At 47.4% G+C, this 18,736-nt stretch overlaps 1 protein-coding gene across 2 annotated transcripts in view; it reads right to left on the bottom strand.

Annotated features, from left to right (window-relative positions):
* Nucleotides 1-2,336: 2,336 nt before the first annotated feature.
* Nucleotides 2,337-18,736, bottom strand: part of Fxyd6 (FXYD domain containing ion transport regulator 6) — a 31,293-nt gene continuing 14,893 nt past the window's right edge. Inside the window, exons 2-8 of one of the 2 annotated variants that reach the window (XM_052758859.1) lie at nucleotides 8,635-8,694; nucleotides 8,018-8,056; nucleotides 7,839-7,913; nucleotides 6,984-7,020; nucleotides 6,303-6,352; nucleotides 5,399-5,443; nucleotides 2,337-3,584 (exon numbers count right to left, since the gene is read on the bottom strand). In XM_052758859.1, the coding sequence (XP_052614819.1) occupies nucleotides 5,415-5,443; nucleotides 6,303-6,352; nucleotides 6,984-7,020; nucleotides 7,839-7,913; nucleotides 8,018-8,056; nucleotides 8,635-8,689 (285 nt within the window). In that variant the 5' untranslated portion in view covers nucleotides 8,690-8,694 and the 3' untranslated portion in view covers nucleotides 2,337-3,584; nucleotides 5,399-5,414. The remainder of the gene's footprint in view (nucleotides 3,585-5,398; nucleotides 5,444-6,302; nucleotides 6,353-6,983; nucleotides 7,021-7,838; nucleotides 7,914-8,017; nucleotides 8,057-8,634; nucleotides 8,695-18,736) is intronic. The other variant, XM_052758868.1, reaches the window with a different exon arrangement.

Raw genomic sequence — 18,736 nt, 5'->3', positions numbered from 1 at the left:
ATGCACAAAGTCCTGAATTCAAACACCAGTACCGCTAAAAGCAAGCTGTGGCCATGCACATCTGTAACCCCAAGTCAGGAGGGGGAGGCCAGAAGACTAGAAAGTTAAGGTCATCCTTGGCTGCTTGTGTTGTTTTTGAGTTTGAGGCCAGTGTGGGCTATTTGAGACCCTATCTTAAAGGAAAAACAGAAAACAAATCACAAGCAGTGGGAGCATTGGGTATCAGAGGCTGGGTGGCCTGCACAGCCCCACCCTCGTGAAGTTATAGTGTTGATGTGAGTGTGGGAGGTGGACTCACGGGAAGCCCCACCCCTGCATCTGGCAAGAGCTTGGTAGATGTTACTATACGATTCTGATGGTTAAGCTTTCCCTTTCTGTGGGTCTGATTTCCAGACCACTGGCCTCCCACAGGTGCCTCCTCAGGGCACAGCCTGGGGTACAGTTTAGCTAGATCACATTCTGAAAGGACATGGAGTAGACAAGTTTGCAGGAGCCATGGGTTGCCCCTCCCTTTATCTGACACAGCTTTCCCCAGACACCAGCTGTGTGGTGCACACACAGCCCTGGACACACTGCCTGGGTCCATCCCCTGCAGCTGCTGTGGCCTGGACCAGCCTTGAAGGGAATCAGAAGAATCTACAAACAAGACTATCTGCTATCTCAGGATAAAGCCAGGTTGCTAGGTATCTTAGTTAAGGTATCTTTTCTTTTGTTCTTTTTTCTTTTCTTTTTATTTCTTTGGCTCCTTGAGACAGGGTTTCTCTGTGTAGCCCTGGCTGTCCTGAAACTCGATCTATAGACCAGGCTGGCCTTGAACTCACAGAGATCTGCCTGCCTCTGCCTCCCGAGTGCTGGGATTAAAGGCATGTGCCGTCATTGCCAGGTTTCTATTGCTTCAACAAAACACTGTGACCAAAAAGGGAGTTGGGGAGAAAAGGGTTTATTTGGCTTATGCTTCCAGATCATAGTCCATCGTTGGAGGAAGTCAGAACATGAGCTCAAGCAGGAGCTGATGCAGAGGCCATGGAGGAGTGCTGCTTACTGGCTTGCTTCCCAAGGCTTGTTCGGCCTGCTTTCTTATAGAACCCAGGACCACCAGCCCAGGGATGGCACCACCCACCATAGGCTGGGCCCTCCCTCATTGACCACTAATTAAGAAAATGCCTTACAGCTGGATCTCAAGGAGGCATTTCCTCAGCTGAGGCTCCTTCCTCTCTGATGACTCTAGCTTGTGTCAAGTTGACACAAAACCAGCCAGGACACCAGGCAAACTAAGTGGGAGCTTTTAGAGACCTTGCAAAGCCACAGTCACCATTGTAGACACAGAGTAAAACAACAGTTACTCCCTCTCATTGGTGCGATGAAGGAAGGTCGGAGCCTCTCACTGGACTTCTTTAGAGTTTAATGCTTTGGTTTTAGTAACCCTGCACAATACCCACAATCCTTTGTGTGTCTGGGGCCTCTCAGGGTCTCAGTCACCTGCACAGCCATGAACTCCCTGATGCCCGAGTGTGCCGTGAACGGAGCTCATCTGCTTCCTTACCAAGTCCACACATGACCAGAGACATCTGAAGCCCTGCCATCACTGGCTTGACAATATTAAACTTGATCTCTGCTGAAAGACTTCAGCTTTTCAGAATCCCCAGGGGCAAAACACACCAAGGGCAGAGGTGAGAGCAGGTGTGGGAAATGCCCCAAGCAGGTCTTGAGATCGTTAGCAAGAGGGCGGCCCCATCTGCTCCCTCAAACCTGTGTTGTGCAGCCCTGTGGCTGGAAGCAACCCAGAAACCTCACAGGGACATTAGAGGTTCTCTTGAGATCCTAAGATGTTCTGGACATTCTCAGGTTAGGACATGACTTATTCCTCACCCTGCAGGAGTTGTGTTTCACCCAAGACACACAGAAGGCTGGGGACTGGGCGGTGCACAGGGGTGAGCTTGCTACCTTCAAACGGAATCTGCCTGCAGCTGTGTTTGTTTGGGCAACAGTACTTTAAAAAAAAAAAATCACCAAGCTCAATGGGAAAGTCTTTGGGAGACTCACAAGTTCCTTTCTATACTCCTGTCACTATGTCACTAAGCTTCTGTGGCTACTTTCTACTCTAACTTGCCTTGCTGTGAGAAGAACCTGAGACCAGGAACCTGTAGAAAGGGGAGCAGAGGAGATGGGGTCCAAAACTGGGCTTTATGAGCCCTTCGTGAAAGAGGCCCAAACCGCCTGGCACCTTCCCAGCATCCTTCAGTCTTGACCTCCTTCCTCTGACCGCGGACAGGCTCTCTTGTCTTTTAAGGTCCCCAAACCCTCAGACTCTCAGAGGAAGGAAAGCCACTCGGAGCCACTCGGAAACAATGTTTTATTTACGTATTTTTCTGTTGTCAGAGGACAGATCACAAGACAGAGATCAGCAGTCCCGGTACACAGTGTGGCTTGGTTAGTTTCCAAGGGAACACAATGGACAGGTGGGGCGGGGTCTGGTTTGAGTTTTCACTCTGATGACCTTCGACGACATCTGGCCTTCGCTGCGCACCCAGGCTGTACGTACCCTGTTGATCTCTGACCCGCAGCCCTGCTGCTCCCGCGCCCTTCCATCCCTCTCCACTCGGACCCCTGACAGGCAGAGAAAGGAAGCTGCAGCGGCTGCCAGACCCACACCACAAGGCAGAGAGGCAGACCCATGCCCAAGCTCTCTGTCGCCCATCCCCTCGGCCATCCCCTGCCAGAGACCCGCTTCAGAGAAGGAAGGAATCCTCAGGTCACATGAATTAGGCTAGAAAGGAAAGTCTCAGAAGCAGAGAAGATGGGCAAAGGCAGAAGGATTCCAGAGCCTACCGGGTTATTGCTCAGAAGGTATGTGAGGAGCACATTCCCCAGAAGCAAGAGGAAGCCCTGGACCTGGAATTCCTGGGTGTTCCGCAAAGGGTGGGGGCAGACTGGGACTCTGCAGTGGGCACCCTAAAAGGGAAAGGACCCCAGGAAGCCTGCGGGAAGGCAATCCTCGGCATCTCCCACTGCTGCTAGACCTTCAAAACTGGTGGAATCGGGAGCAAGTTTCTTCTGAGTCCATGAAGAAGGGCAACAAAGATGATACACACTTCTCAGTCCCAAGGCAGCTGGGGACTCCTGCCCTGGGTACCACGCTTCCTCAAACCTAAATCCAGAGATGGGACTAAGGCTTCTCAGGGGCAGAGCAGACTCCAGAGAGCAAGAAGGGATGGAGGCCACAGGAGGGCACGAGGCATGGATGGCAGCATGGCCCAGCCCCTCCCAGGAAAGGCAGCACACACACAGTTCACGGGAACAATGAGATCCACAGATGAGTAGCCACAAGACCACAGTCAGCAGACACACAGACACACATAGACACAGCACAGAAAGGGGCCAGAGCCCTGGCTCCAGTGAACAGGGAAGGGCTGTGAGCATTGCATCTTTAAGTACAGGACTGGGGTTAGTGGGGACAGGGAGAGGCGCAGGGAACACACGTTCTTGGCTTCTCCTGGGGAAAGATCTGGTCTGAAGTAGCCGGTTTTCTCAAGCCTTGACACCAGCCTCTAAAGGGTCAGGCAGCTGGTCTTGACTTCCAGAGGCTGCAGAGGCAGAGAACTCACATTAAAAACCTCAGATCCTCTCTGGTACCCAAACCTGGTCCTCTCTCCACCTTCAGCATAGTCCCTTTGCCCATGAATGCCCCAGATGGCATGCCCTTGAAGCCTCAAGGTCCTTAAGAACCTGAGAGGCAGGGAAGGCTATGGAGGCTGGTGTGGAGGTGTGTGGCTTCTTCCTGGGCTGGAGTTTTTGACAGACCCCTGTTTAAATGGTCATGTGTCTTTAAGACAACCATCCCAAAGATGGATGCAGTGAGCTCTGGGGCTGACCTGTGGAGGTTCAGGCAACTGCAAGGAATTAAAATACTACACAGGTTCATGGTAGTACAGCCATCACGGAAAAGGCTGGGGTCTAAGACACAAGAGAGTTTTATGTTTTGTTTAGTTTGTTGTTGTTTTCAAGACAGAGTCCATGTAGCCCAGGCTAACCTCAAACTCACTGTTAGTCAGGATTGACCTTGAACTTCTGACCTTTCAGTCTCTACCTCCCATGGACTGGGTTTGCAGGTACGCTTTGCTATGCCCGGCTTGAGAAAGCCTTTAATTGACAACTTTAGCTAGAGGTGTGCACTTGTCCATTACACCTCATTGTGTGGAGTCTGGGGCAGAAGTGAGGGGACGAACTGGCTTTCTTGCCTTTGTTTATCCCAGGGGCTGCCATCCAGACCACACGTGAGTGGGTGCTGTGGGTGAGCCTAACCGATAGCCACAGAGACCTGGACTCGGGGCCCAGCTTGTCACATGCTGTCCGTGCTGGCTAGTTTGGAGTCAACTTGACATAAGCTACTGTCCTCTGAGAGGAGGGAACCTCAGCTGAGAAAATGCCACCACGACTGTGGTTGTAGGCAAGCCTGTAGGACATTTTCTTAATTGGTGGTTGATGGGGGAGGGTCCAGCCCACTGTGGTTGGAGACACATGTGGGCTGGTGGTCCTGGGTTCTATAAGAAGGCAGGCTGAGCAAGCCAGCAAGCAGCACCCCTCCATGGCCTCTGCATCAGTTCCTGCCTCCAGATTCCTGTCCAGCCTGAGTTCCTGTCCTGATTTCCTTCAAAGTGGAAGCTTATACCAAATAACCCTTTCCTCCCCAACTTGCTTTTCGGGGATGGTGTTTCACCACAGCAATAGCAACCCTGACTAGGACACTGTCTGAATGGCTTTCTCTGACTGCAGGTTGTTCCATTATAAATGGGGCCAGCCCAGCATGTCCTATTTCTCCTGGTAGGCTCCAGAAAGTTCCTATATGGCCTGCTGACTGCAGATTTATCCAATCACCATGTACTCTCTGGCACACCCTACAGTGAGTAATGGAAATGAACACACAGTGAGCCCCAAATGTTGAGGACAGTGCAGATGGGGGGGGGCATATTATTTTCCCTACTTTTGAATAGTAAGTTTCATAATGTGTGCGCGCGCGCGTGCGCGCGCGCGCGCGTGTGTGTGTGTGTGTGTGTGTGTGTGTGTGTAAGTGGTTTTCAGCTCACTATTGGAAGCCATTCTCAATGTCACTGATATGGAAGTTTCACTAAGTGATTCCCACCCAAGTCACACCCCTGGGGTAGCTGGGACAGTACCATATGAGCCTGGCCCCGAGGCCGTTTGGAAGCCCTGATTGTGTTTGGGTGAGGGACGCCTCGGCGTCTTTGGGACTGGGCTGTCCACCATTCCTCCTCCACCTCTGAGAGACACTTAAGAGTGACAGGTGAGAAGGGCCCCACGAAGATGTTGGCCTGATGCTCCCGCCCAAACTCCGTGAAGACCTGGTGAGACAGCAGGGGACTGAGCGCAGAGCACCTACCGCTGGAGGCTGCACTTCAGTTCTCTGCCTTCTGCGGCTCCGCAGCTGCAAGAGAAGACAGACAGATGTAGTGTGCGGCTGCTCACCCAGGGGGTGCTCCAAGCTGAACCCTCGCTTACACCCGACACCAGGATTCTGAGTCACTGAGATGTGGTGCCAATCCGTGCCCTGACCGTCACTGGCTACAAGAACTTGGACCTAGGTTGTTGAACATGGGTGGTGACGGTTACCTCTCGGGGCTTAGCACCCAGGTAAAGATGGAGTCTGCCTGGTATGAAACAGGTCTTCTGTCTACAATGACTATCACCAGTAGCCTGTCTCTTGTGAAATATTTGTTTAACCAGGCCAAGATGTGCTACATTTGTTCATGCTGTATATGTGAACTATGTAAAGATGGGTTGCATTTGCGTTGATTAAATAAAATTAACCTGGGCTCAGAGAGGCGAGGTTAGAGACTGGTTGCTAGGAAGCAGCGGGGAGGAGGTGTTTTTGTTGCTGTTGGGGCATTGTGGGAGGGAGTGGCTTCCAGGACGTCAGCAAAGAGAGAAAGTTAGCCAGCTCCTCCTCTAACTCCCTGAGCTGGCAGGTTTTCACCCCAGCCTTTGAGCCTCCAGTTTTATTAGAACTAGAGAGATTTAGTCAGAACTACCTTTAGCGGCAGCCACAGAGCCATGGTCTGGGGGAACAGAATTGCCCCCAGGCTACGGCCTTCGTGGCTGCTGCTGCGGTTTAAAGCAGAGCCACTGTGGTGAAGGTAAAACAAGGTATGGATGCAGTGCTACCATCACAGAGGTCCTGGAGAGCCCTCTCCTGGCACCTCAGAGGCATGCCTGCTGAACCCCAAAGCAGCTCATGGTAGGCACCCAGTCCAGTCCCTCGCCTGGCACCCTGCCGTGGCATTTACCGTTTGTAGTGATGAGGTTCTCCACCTGGGCCTCTTCATCCCCGGGAGCCCTAGGACAAGAGGAGAGACACTCTGTCACCAGTGTCCAGGGCAAACTACCGAGTATCCCCCCATTCTCTTCACTGAAGAAGGGCCTCTGGAACCTATCCCCCCCCAACCCCCCTGAAGGATTCAGACACTCTACCATGGGACATGTGAGGTGAATGGAGAGAAGTCAGGACTGATAGGGATAGAGGCAAAGAGAACTTATGGGTACCCTTCAGTGTCTGCCCCCAGGTAGGGCTGCCACAGACTCTGGCTTCTGAGGTCCATGGCCACCGTGGCTGTTTTAATGAGTGGGGTGTAACGTTATGTGGCGTAGAAAGGAGGTCAGGTGTCTATGCAGTGTGCAGAGCCTCAGGAAGAGATGAGAAGCAGGGGCAGTGTATCAGCCCTGCACCTCAGAGCAGCCATGAGGTCCTCTGCTTCCCTCTTAGCAAGCCTTCCTCCCCCTATTTACATCTGAGGCCTACCCTCCAGGTTGTGACCTCTACTTTGTTCCAAAGTCACTTGGAAATCCCCGGGTTCATACCTCGGCCTCCCACTCTCTCTCTCTCTGAGACAACCCACTGGGTTCACACTACAGCCTCTCCCTGGCCCTTCCGCTGTTGCCCCCATTGGCCACAGCCCTGGCACCCTTACCTGGGCTTCTGGTTGAAACTGCACTTGCACCTGCGACCTGAAACACATAGAAACCGTTCAAGGTCACGCTCCCAACACCAGCTCAAGGTCAAGCTCCCAGCCACCCGGGCCGTAGAAGATCTACTGTGAACCCCTACAGGCCAAAGGCACTGCCAGACACAGGCAGTGAATGCCTGCACCACTGCATGGAGCAACCTGAGCAGCGAGGAGGGGTTAACTGAAGCCAGGTGCTATGGTTTAAATGGCAAAGGTAACCCACAGGCAGTTGTGTCTAAATACCTGATCCTCAGTGGGGGTGCTATTTGGGGGAGGAAGAAACCTTTGGGGCGGGGCCTAGCTAACCAAAGTAGGTTGTTGGGGTCACGTCTTAGAGGTGATAGCTGCCCCTGGATATATCCTGAGCTTTCTGCTTCCTGGTCAGTCTTGGTGAGAACAAGCCACAAATGGCTGCTACCACGGACCAAGCTGCTCCACCATGCCTGCTCACTATGATGAACTTTGCCCTTTCATACGGTGAGCAGAAATAATCAGGTGCGCTCCACGCCACTGCTCGTGGGGGAAACACATAGGGACACATTCCTAGGGCATTAGGAGAATGGCATCTCTCTCCTGGGATGGCCAAACTCCTGCCCTAGGGATGCAGAGAGCAGCCTGCTCTTTTTAGTTATGTTCTAATCTACATTGTCTAGGCTCACCTTCCTTGTTTTACTAAGCACTTACTACGTGCCCCGTCCTGAATTGGTCCTGGAGATACCATGGAGAGGCAGCCCTTCCCTTTTCCCATAGACACAATGGCTAAGCTTGTATACTGCCCCCATCTGTCTAACAGCCACAGAGAGAAGGGGACAAACTTACTGAGGATGAGGAGTATCCCAACAGAGAAGAGGACCACAGCAAACACCAATCCCCCAATCCTCAGGGTCTGGTAGTCTGCAAAGGAACCAGGCATGTGAGGTAGAGGAGGGGCAGGGCCAAGAGAACATGCCTGTCCCTCTCGGATGGGGCCACACCCCAGGGCGGCTGAGCTCACTCACCATAATAGAATGGATCCTTTTCTTTCTCCTTCTCAGCTGCTGGGAAAATAGAGAGACATGGTCAAGAGGAAGGCATGGTTGCCTCCTGTGACATCTCACCTTCCCACCGTTCCCCGTTCCCACTAAAGGATCCCTGTGAAGCAGGACTGTGGGCAGATACGGGAGATCATGGAAGATGGGTTTCCAGAGGCTAGAGTCCACACCCAGGGCATAGAGCAGGTATGACTCAGAGCCACAGTGGGGTCCTGAGGTCACAGCATGCCCTTCATTCACCGAAAGGCCAGATCTATCTGTCATCTAGTGACGGATGGGGAAACTGAGACCAAGGGGTACTCATGACTTGCATATATGGTCAGGGTGGGCCAATTAGAGTCTAGGCTGCAAGTCCATAGGAGCCCAGGGTATCTGGAAAGATTAATAGAAGAGCAGCTGGACCCATGTGGGGAGCAGTGGGGGATACCTCAATTAGGGTCTGTTTTTCTCTGCTGACTGAAGGAAAGGTACTGGGTCAGGTGTGAAGCCGCCTCTCAATCCTAATATTCAAAAGGACCAGAACCTTCTACCAGGAAGGGCTATGGCTGCTAGCTGGGCACAGCTAGGTCCTAAAGGACTCTTACCACTAGCCAGGACTGCAGGGACCAGCAGGCTGCAAAGGATCAGCACCGTCTCCATGGTGTCTGGGATAAAAGAGGAAGACATTACTCTGGGGACAGAAGACCTTCCTCAAACCATCACCCTGAATGGGACTCATCCCAGCCTTAGCTGTGCGGGGACCATGTGTGATCCGAAGCTACTTCAGATCACCAGGACCAATGTACCCATCGCCTTATCAGACTCTCAGAGAGCTCTGCCTGGTCAGTTCTACTATGCCAGGTGAATCAGAACACTTAGCATGCACTGTGATACGTCCACACTGCCGGCCTGTAACTGGAAGCTTGGTGATAATAAATAACCTTCAGAGAGGGAACAGCAGGGCCAAAGTCATACGATGGCTCAGTAACTCATTTAGCATGGGGCTTCTGGGTCAAAGCCTTAACACCCCAAGGACTTTGGAGATGACTGTCCCAGTGTTGCCCAGACTCATTAAGATGTGGGGCACCTGGTCCAGCTTCCACAGTCAACAGACTATCAGGAAGTCTTTTTTTAAATTTTATATATATATATATATATATATATATATATATATATATATATATATATATATATATATTGTGTGTGTGTGTCTATGCATGTTTGCTATATGTGTGCACACATCCCTGGTGGCTAGAAGATCCAGGGCATCAGATCTCCTGGAGTGACAGGCAGTTGTGAACTCCCTGATGTGGGTGCTGGTCCTCTGGAAGAGGAGTAAGCATTCTCAAGCACTGAGCTGTCTCTCCAGCCCCTAGGAAGTGTTGATACCAGCCTGTAGTCCAGTCAATGAGTGGAAGGCACTCTCTGTTCCCCAAACTCTATGGCAAACCCTGACACCCACATATGACCTCGTTATGTTGCGTCCCCCTTCCCCCATGCTGTTTCCTCTGTATCCATCAGCTTCCTCTAGAGGACCAGATCATCATCTCCCAAAAGGTGACTTGACTGCATAAAGGGAATGTGGACAAAGGTTTATGAGCATCAGCCTCCAGTCCCTCCTTCCCTGGAAGACACTGAGTACTCTACTGCTGAATTCTGGGGATGAGGTGAGGGACCAGGATGGGACACATGGGCAGAGTCAAGAGCAGGGTCAGTTGACTTCACCCGAGACATGTATCAGTGGAGTTACACTCATTACTCTCAGGTTCAGAGAGTAGTACAGAGTGAGGAGAAGGGCGAAGAACTCAAATCAGGAGTGTCCAAAGCTGCTCAAAATTTCCCCGGTAGGATAAGCCTGGCTACCACTTGGCTAGTCTGGTCCCGGCCCCGCTCACTCTCACAAGCGGCTTTGCTGCCATTCACCAGTCAGACACCAGAGGGCAGCATAGCTGTACCCAGAACCATGCCCACCCAGATGTAGGCGGCAGAGAAAGAATAATCTCCCACTGTATGAACATATACACCTTGCTCTTCTTAAAATTATGCTTGACATATATATCCAATCACGTCGCTTTAGTGTGGTTTTGTGCATATGTAAATGTTCGGTGTACGAACGGGGCATGCACACGCATGTGGACCCAAGAGATTAACGTCAGACATCTTCCTCAACTACCCTGAGCTTTGTCTTTTGAGACAGGGTCACTCACTGACCCTGGAGTTGACAGATTCGATTTAGCTAGGCTGACTGGCCAGCACATCGCAGCAATCCTCCTAACTCCCACCTTCTCAGAGCTGAGACCACAGTTAGATTCCACTCCACCTGGTTTTTCTGGCTTTTTTTTTTTAAACATAAGTTCCAGGAATCAAACTCAGGTCCTCAGGCTTGAGGCAAACACTCCAGTGACTGCCTGTCTCCCCAGCCCCTAGTATAGCCTTTTCCTTCTTTTTTAGCTTTATATTTACGATATAATATTTATAGTCTCCCGAGACTTGCTTTGATCAACATTGTACTGAAGTTTTATCTATACTATTACACAGAACCACAGTTAATTCACGTTTAATATGTGATATTTCATTGTCAAGGCAAATTACTGTGTGGTGCTCCATTGTCTTGCTGATGGATGTCTGGTCTCTTTAAAAAGACATCGCTAACTATAAATGATATGGCTACGGACACTTACATGTGTGCTGCCCGGGCACACATACAGTTGAGAGGTTTTTAACCATTTTTGAGCACCCACTCTCAAAAGGAACAAGATATATATTACAGATGAGTGGAAACACACATTTGTGGATTGTAGTGGGTAGCCATTCCAGCTTTGATCTGGAAGTTCCAACCCCCATTGAGGCTTCAGCAACTGTCACGCCTACAAGGCGGGGCCAAGGGAGGACCCTGGAGACCCGAGATCCCGATGGGCCAGCGCTCTCTCTGTTCCTGGACCCTGGACGGTGGAGGTTGACTGAGCAGAGCTCCAGAGAACACTGCTGGACTGCGATACACCTTCCCCAGGCCCTGTAACCTACCTATCCCTTCATTTGTAAGTTACCCACTAAATAAATCTTCCTTTTAACTATGTGGAGTGGCCTTAATAATTTCACCAACAGTGGATACTAGAAAACATGGCCACCAAACACCACTTACTGTGAATGATGGACTCCACTGTTCAGTTTCCTTTTGCAAGAAATATGATGAGGTCCCTTGACAAGTCTCATGCTGCAGCCCAGAAATCATGGCCTAGAGTGAGCATAGCTCTGAAGTCACAGCTTAGGCTACAAACTGTCACTGTTACACAGTTTTAATTGTCCTCTATGGAGGTTATTACCATTTTAACACCCCACCAGCATGATGTGATTTATCTCTGTTGCTCCCCAATCCTAATCAGTATTCAACATTATCAGAAATCATAATTTGTATCAATCTAGAGACATAAAATGTGACGTTAAATCTGGGTGTTTGTTGTTTCTGTTTCTTTACCAGAGATGGGATTTCCTTTTTTTTCCCCATTTTCAAATCATTTTCTCAATCTTGACACTAAACCTCAGTTATTGAATATTCCAAAATCTCCTCTCAATCCCTGAGTCATCTTTTTACTGAAGAATTTTTTTTTTACATCTATTCATTTTATTTTTTGTATGTGGTGTGTGTGTGTGTGTGTGTGTGTGTGTGTGTGTGTGTGTGTGTGTGTGTGTAGGTCAGATGACACCTTGAAGGAGGGTGGTTCTCTCCTACCACGTGGGTGATGGGATCAAACTCGTGTAGTTAGGTTTGATGGTAGGCACTTCCATCTCCTAGGCTGTCTTGCTGGCCTGGTCTTTATTTTTTTATTTTTTTATTTTTTTTGGTTTTTCGAGACAGGGTTTCCCTGTGTAGCTTTGCGCCTTTCCTGGGACTCACTTGGTAGCCCAGGCTGACCTCGAACTCACAGAGATCCGCCTGCCTCTGCCTCCCGAGTGCTGGGATCAAAGGCGTGCGCCACCACCGCCCGGCCTGGTCTTTACTTTTAAGAACTGCCCTACAATGCTCAGAATTTCTCAATTGGAATATGGCTGCATGCAATGATTTATGTGTCTTATTTAAGACATTTCTTCACATATTCAGGTCTGTAAGAATTTCCTTCTGAAATTTTAAAAACTTATTCTTTCACATTAAAGTTTTTTTTTTTTCTCAGAGTGGTCTTAAACCTCTGGATTTGTGACCCTCAGCATCTGGAGGAGTGGCTGGAACCACAGGCATGCACCACCGCGCCCAGCTACACTTACACCTGCATTCCACTGGAACTGAGGTGTGAGCTAGAGGTCTGAGTCTTACTTGTCTCCCATTCTGATAACCAGATGTCCCAGAACCATTTGTAACCGCCAGCCCCCTTCCCTATGGTGTGCCATAACATACCATAAGTACCACCACAAGTCTGGTTTCTGCTTGACTGTGTGGTATTTCCTAGGCTCTTCTTGGGATGTATTGGTTAATTTGTCTTAGTACCCTTCTTACTTCCCATGGATTCTATTGCCTTTTGTCAACTGTGGTCTGAAATTATTAAATGGGAAATTCCAGAAATAAATGATTCATACAGTTTATGGCAAACCATTCTATGAATCATGGTGAAATAGCTCATGGTCCCACTCCAACCTGCCCCAGAATGTGAATCATCCTTCTGGTCCAACATCTCCACACTTATATATCACCCGCCCATTAATCACTTAGGACCATCACTTTTATCAGACCAACTGTTCTGTGTTACTGTGTTTATGGTTAAGTAACCCTTTCTAACATAACAGATGCAAACACAAATACACCAAAAAACTATAAGGTGCTTAGTCAAGAAAATACAATAAGATAACGTTGAATGAGAATCCATATTTAAGAATTGTTATTATAGTATGTTGTTATATAATTGCTCTATGTGGTGTTGTTAATCTTTTCTTTTATATATATATATATATATATATATATATATATATATATATATATATATGTGCTTTGGTGTTTTGCCTGCACGTATGTCTGTGTGAGGGTGTTGGATCACATGGAACTGGAGTTCAGACAGTCTTGAGCTGCCATGTGGGTGCTGGGAATTGAACCCAGGCCCTCTGGAAGAGCAGCCAGTGCTGAGCCATCTCTCCAGGCCTGGTGTTGTTCATCTTACTGTGCCTAACTTATACAGTAAAACATGACCATAAGTAAATATGTATAGGAAACAGCATACTTAGGGTTCAATACTAGTTGTTTCAGATGTCATTCATCTCCAGGGGTCTCGGGATGTATTCCCTGTAGACTATGGTAACTGCATTAAAAATCGGTATCTCTGTCTGTTTCTACAACTTTTTAATAATCTTGCCATGTTGTGAGAGAGCCTTCCATCCTTTTCTCTTCATTCTTTAAGACTGTATCACTCTTCTGGACCTTTGCTCATATATATAAATGCAAGAATATATCAACCTCACTTAAGACGTTGGGATTTTCATGAGAACTGTCGTGAATCTACCTGAAGAGAATGGGTGGAACTGACATGTTCCTGATTCCAATTGCCTCAAGATTTATAAATGTTTTCATTTTCCAGGGCCTTGTGAATATTCTCTAGTGAAATATCTTGATGCCTTCACATAGGTGTTAGATCCATTCAGGGTACATTATAAATTATATTGCTATTTTAAATGTTAACATATTGGGTAGTATGGAGCAAAACAATTGATTTTTATCTATTGGTCTTAAATACAGTAATCTTAAGCTCTTTTGTTTCTAATAATTTACCCAGATACCTTGGGGTTTTCATTATAGACAAACAAATGATTGAGTGGGGTTCCTCCTTCTAATTGGCACACAGGTCATTATAGACAAACAAATGATTGAGTGGGGTTCCTCCTTCTAATTGGCACACAGGTTATTTCTATTTCTTGTCTTAGTGCACTAAGACTTAAGGTGAAAACAGTAGAGAAACAGTGATCACATACACATATTCACACACACGTTTACACACATGTACACAAATTTGGTCTCGTTACTTATTACTGACTTTCAATGGAGTTCTAAAGTCTTGAAAATTCTCCTCTAACACTGGGTTTCCAAGATTTGTTTTATATGAATTATGAATAAGTAAGTGTTATGTATATATGGTGGGTTTTCCCTTTTCAATCTAACAAATAATTTTTTGTTTTGTTTTGTTTTTTATTTATTTGAAGTAGGGTTTCTCTGTGTAGCCCTGGCTGTCCTGGAACTGGCTCTAGAGACCAGGCTGGCCTCAAACTCAGAGATCTGCCTGCCTCTGCCTCCCGAGTGCTGGGAATGAAGATGTGCGCCACCACCACCACCACCCCAGATCAAACAAATAACTTTTGTATATGGAGTACTAATGTTAAAACTGGGATAAAACCAATGTAATATCCTTTAAATACACAGGCAGACTTGGCTTGGTGTTAGTCTTAGGATTTTTGCTCTTAGGTGCATGAGTGGGATTGGATAGTAATTTTATTTTACTGTATTAACCTTGCATGGTTTTGGTAATGTGCTGTGATTTCTAGAAGTTTATTGTTTGAAAATTTAATCCTCATTATCAGTGCTATTTGGAAGTTAGGCCTTAGAGATCTACTGGAGTTTGAATTTGAAATGTTCAACCCCCATAGGCTCATGTTTGAACACTTGGTCCCTAGCCTGTGACATTCTTTTGTAAAGTTGTGAAACTTTGGGGAGGTGAGTCTCTCTAATGCAATGATTCTAAGCCTTCCTAATGCTGCAGTGACCCCCAACCATAACATTATTCCATTGCTACTTCATAACTGTAATTTTGCTACTGTTATGATTCATAATGTTAATATCTGATACACAAGATATCTGATATGTAATCCCAAGGGGTCATGACCCACAGGTTCAGAACTAATACTCTAGAGGACTTGATGGTTACAGCCTCACCTCACTTCCTGTCTTCTCTCTGCTGCCTGAGTGCCAATGCAATGTGGCCAGCTGCAGGCTCCTGCCGCTATCCCTTCCCTGCTGTGACTGACTACCCCGTTAAACTGTGAACCAAAGCAGCTCTTCCTTCCTTAGATTGCTCTTGTCAGTTATTGAAAGTTATGTTCCACACGTGCTTAGACTATTGTGAATTTCTTCGGCGAGAACTAACATATGCTCAGTAAGTACAATCATTTCAATTTTTATGTTAATGAGTTTGACAGTTTGACTTACCCAAAACTGAACCAGAAATCTTAAGATATACCATAATCAAGAAAGACTTAAGAAATTTACCCCTATAATCTACTAGGAAGTTTTAAGTTGTCTTATCACCCATTAGCTGGGCCTTTGAGGACTATATAGTGGTTTTCTTTCTTTTATTTTTTTTTTAAGATTTGTTTATTAGGATACAGTGGTCCTCCTGCATGCCAGAAGGGGGCACCAGATCTCATTACAGATGGTTGTGAGCCACCATGTGGTTGCTGGAAATTGAACTCAAAACCTCCAGAAGAACAGTCTGTACTCTTAACCTCTGAGCCATCTCTCCAGCCCCCATTTAGTGGTTTTCTTGATTTATATTCCATCTTTGTGTAATAGTTACCTATGAAATAGATACCAGTATCTGCACTATTTGATCAGATTCACTGACAAGTATCATGGCCCTCCAGAACCTTGTGTTGGGCCTATTAAGGATACGTGGGCACCCCTGCAAAGAAGCCCAGGTGACAAGGAATGTCTTGGTCCCAAATCCTACTAGGATTTGGCCTGCCCTGAACCACCAAGTAAGTAAGCTTGGAAGCAGGTAGCCCAGCCTCCCATGACCTCTACCTTGGTGGGGAGCTTGGCTGTAACCTCTTCGAGCCAGACCCACCCAGCTAAGCCTCTCCCTGATTACTGACTCGCAGAAACTATGCAAAATAACCAAGGCCAGTTATTTAAAGCTGCAGTGTGGGGGGTAATTTGATATGAAATCGATACTACAACGTATTCACCGGGTAAACTGCCGACTCTTCTTCTAACCCTGAGTCTCCCTTCAAACTGTTTTCCTTCTTGTGAAGTCCAACTTCTTTTAAAGAATATCCTTTAATAAAGACATATCACTGTAAACTCTGCTGTTATGCATCTGAAAATGTCTTCATTTTCCCTCTTGGTGGACAGACAAATCCCATGGAGAGCCACAGCAGCTCCAACCTTCAATGTTCTGATGTGACCCCATCCCATTGAACAGAGGCATGTTATGGTTAAGCTTGAGTGCCAACTCCAGGGGGATCTAAAATCACCATGGAAACAAGTCTCCGGGCACGACTGTGAGGGATTGAGGTGGTAAGACTCAATCCAATGAGCTAAGGTCCTGAGCGGAATAAAATAGAGAAAGTGAGCTGAACACCAGCTTCACCTCTCTTTCCTTCCTGACTACAACTGAAATATGTTTGAGGGACCATGACCAGCTGGCCTCCTATTCCTGCGACTAAACCCTTCCCTGCTAGGATAGACCGTATCCCCTTGAACCGTAAGCCACAATAACCATTTACTCCTTTGGCTGCTTCCTGCTGGGTACTTTATCACAGCAACCAGAAAGGTAACAAATCAGGCTGGAGTTGCAACGTGGTGCCGGCGATGGGCTGATACTCCCAGGGTGCTTATTTCTAGGACTCAGTCTTAGCGAGCTGGATAGTAAAGGATAGGCAGCCTTGTTGTGAGCAGGCTTACAGAGAGGAACACATGGCAAGAGATTGTGGGGAGCCCCTAGCAGCTCAAAGTAGCCCTTGGCCGATAGCCAGCAAGAGAATAAAGACCTCCATTCATCTGCCATGTAGAGATGAATTCTTCCAGTGAGCAGAGCCCTCCCTAGTCAGTCTTCATGTCAGACTAGAACTCCAGCTTACACCTACGCTAGTTTGGTGAGATTCTGAAGCAGAATGCAGCTAGGCTAAACAAGGCTCTCTTTCATGTGTTGCAGGGGCATGCACGCCCATGTGGCATGCTCATGTGCACGCCCATGTGGCATGCCCACGTGCACACAATGGAGGCCAAAGGAGGCTGTCAGGCATCCTGCTATATCACCCTCTGTCTTATTCCTTTGAGACAGAGTCTCTCACTGAAGCTGGAGTTTGACCGGCAGCCGGCAACCCTATCTCTAGCCCTTAAAGAGTTGGAGTTCCAGGCACATTCAGGGCCACATTTGGTTTTTATGTTGGGGCTGGGGATTCAAACTCAGGTCTTCATACTTGTGTGCCAGTGCTCTTATCTACTGAGCCACGTCCCCAAACCCCTAGGCTGTATGAGATATCTGATCTATGTGTGCTCAGCTGGTAAGTTTGCAGTAATTTGTTAGGTTAGGCAGCACTTACAACCATTCAAGAGAGGTGTCTTGGCCATGCACACATTTCTCTGTGCTTTGAGGTACCGATCCACAGTGTTCTGGTTTCCATTGTTGCGGTCAAGAAGTCTGCTGTTCATGGTTGCTCAGAGATGGTGTCTCCCTCTGCCTCCTTCTGTGTTTATTGTTTCAAGTTTCACTGAAGTCTACATGTGGGTTTATTTCTGCGAATTCTGTTGTGTTTCTTTTGTCTGTAAATTCATCCTTCTCCTAAGTTATGACCAACTCTCAGGCTTCACCTCTTCACGTAATTCCTCCTGTGCATCCTTCCTATTTCTCTCTTCTGAGACTGTGGCTTGGAAATGTGTTGGACATCTATATTCTGTTCCGCAAATCATCCAGCTGCTCATTCATATTTTCCACTCCCTTGCTTTCCTGTGCTACATGCTGGGTAATTGTTCCAGAATTATTTCTTTTCTCCCTTTAACTGTGTTTAATCTGCTGTTTCACTCATCCACTTAATTTCCTATTTCAATGATTATGTTTTTTCTATATGTTCTAGTCAGTTCTTTTTCTAAAAACTTGGTCATTTCATTAGCTTTGTTGCCCGCTCATTTTTATGACCTCATTGTTTTCTTTTAACATTTTCTTCACAGTTTTTATTTTTTAATTTTTTTGTATCTGCTAATTTCAAAGTCCTGAATTCTTGGGAGTATAAATTGCCTCATGGTTTCTATGATTTTTTTAAACAGTGACTTTTTTTTGTTCCCTCCCAACACACACATAAACACACACACACACACACACACACACACACACACACACACACACACACACACACACAACACCTTGGTTTAGTAGTCGTTGATGATGAGCTCAAATTTGCTATATTAAATCTGTGGGAAATTCTGAGACTTTGTTTTTCTTTTTCCATGGAGACTGAGAGTAGCCAATACCAGCCGAAGAACAGGTTAGCCCCTCCCACGGGTCCTCAGCTTAATGAGGAAGTCATAGGTTTGGTTCCCAGCCCTGCTGGCTCGGTGTTATGGGTCTCCAGAAGGCAGCGGTGTCTACTGCCGTTCATGCTCAGCTCTGTTTCAATTTACTTCACACTTTACATAATTGTGCTACTTTGATTTCATAGGATTTTAGCTGGAAGATTTATTTTGGTTTTGGAGTTTAGGTGCTGGTTGATATGCAGAAAAGAGTGACTGGTAAGGGTTATCTCTCTTCCCTCTTGTAGGGCAAGTCCTGCGACAACAAAGCTGGAATCACTACTTTACAGCAGAAAAAAATCAGTGTTCAGACAGTCATACTGATTTAAATATACTGCCCAAAGAGGGAAATAAGCCGGGTGGTGGTGGTGCACGCCTTTAATCCCAGCACTCAGGAGGCAGGTGGATCTCTCTGAGTTCGAGGCCAGCCTGGTCTACAGAGTGAGTTC

This window comes from Peromyscus californicus, unplaced genomic scaffold (genome assembly GCF_007827085.1).
Source record: "Peromyscus californicus insignis strain IS unplaced genomic scaffold, ASM782708v3 Scaffold_11__1_contigs__length_118956290, whole genome shotgun sequence".
NCBI lineage: Eukaryota > Metazoa > Chordata > Mammalia > Rodentia > Cricetidae > Peromyscus > Peromyscus californicus.
The sequence above is the reverse complement of the archived record's forward strand: the minus strand, read 5'-3'. Positions and strand labels throughout refer to the sequence as shown.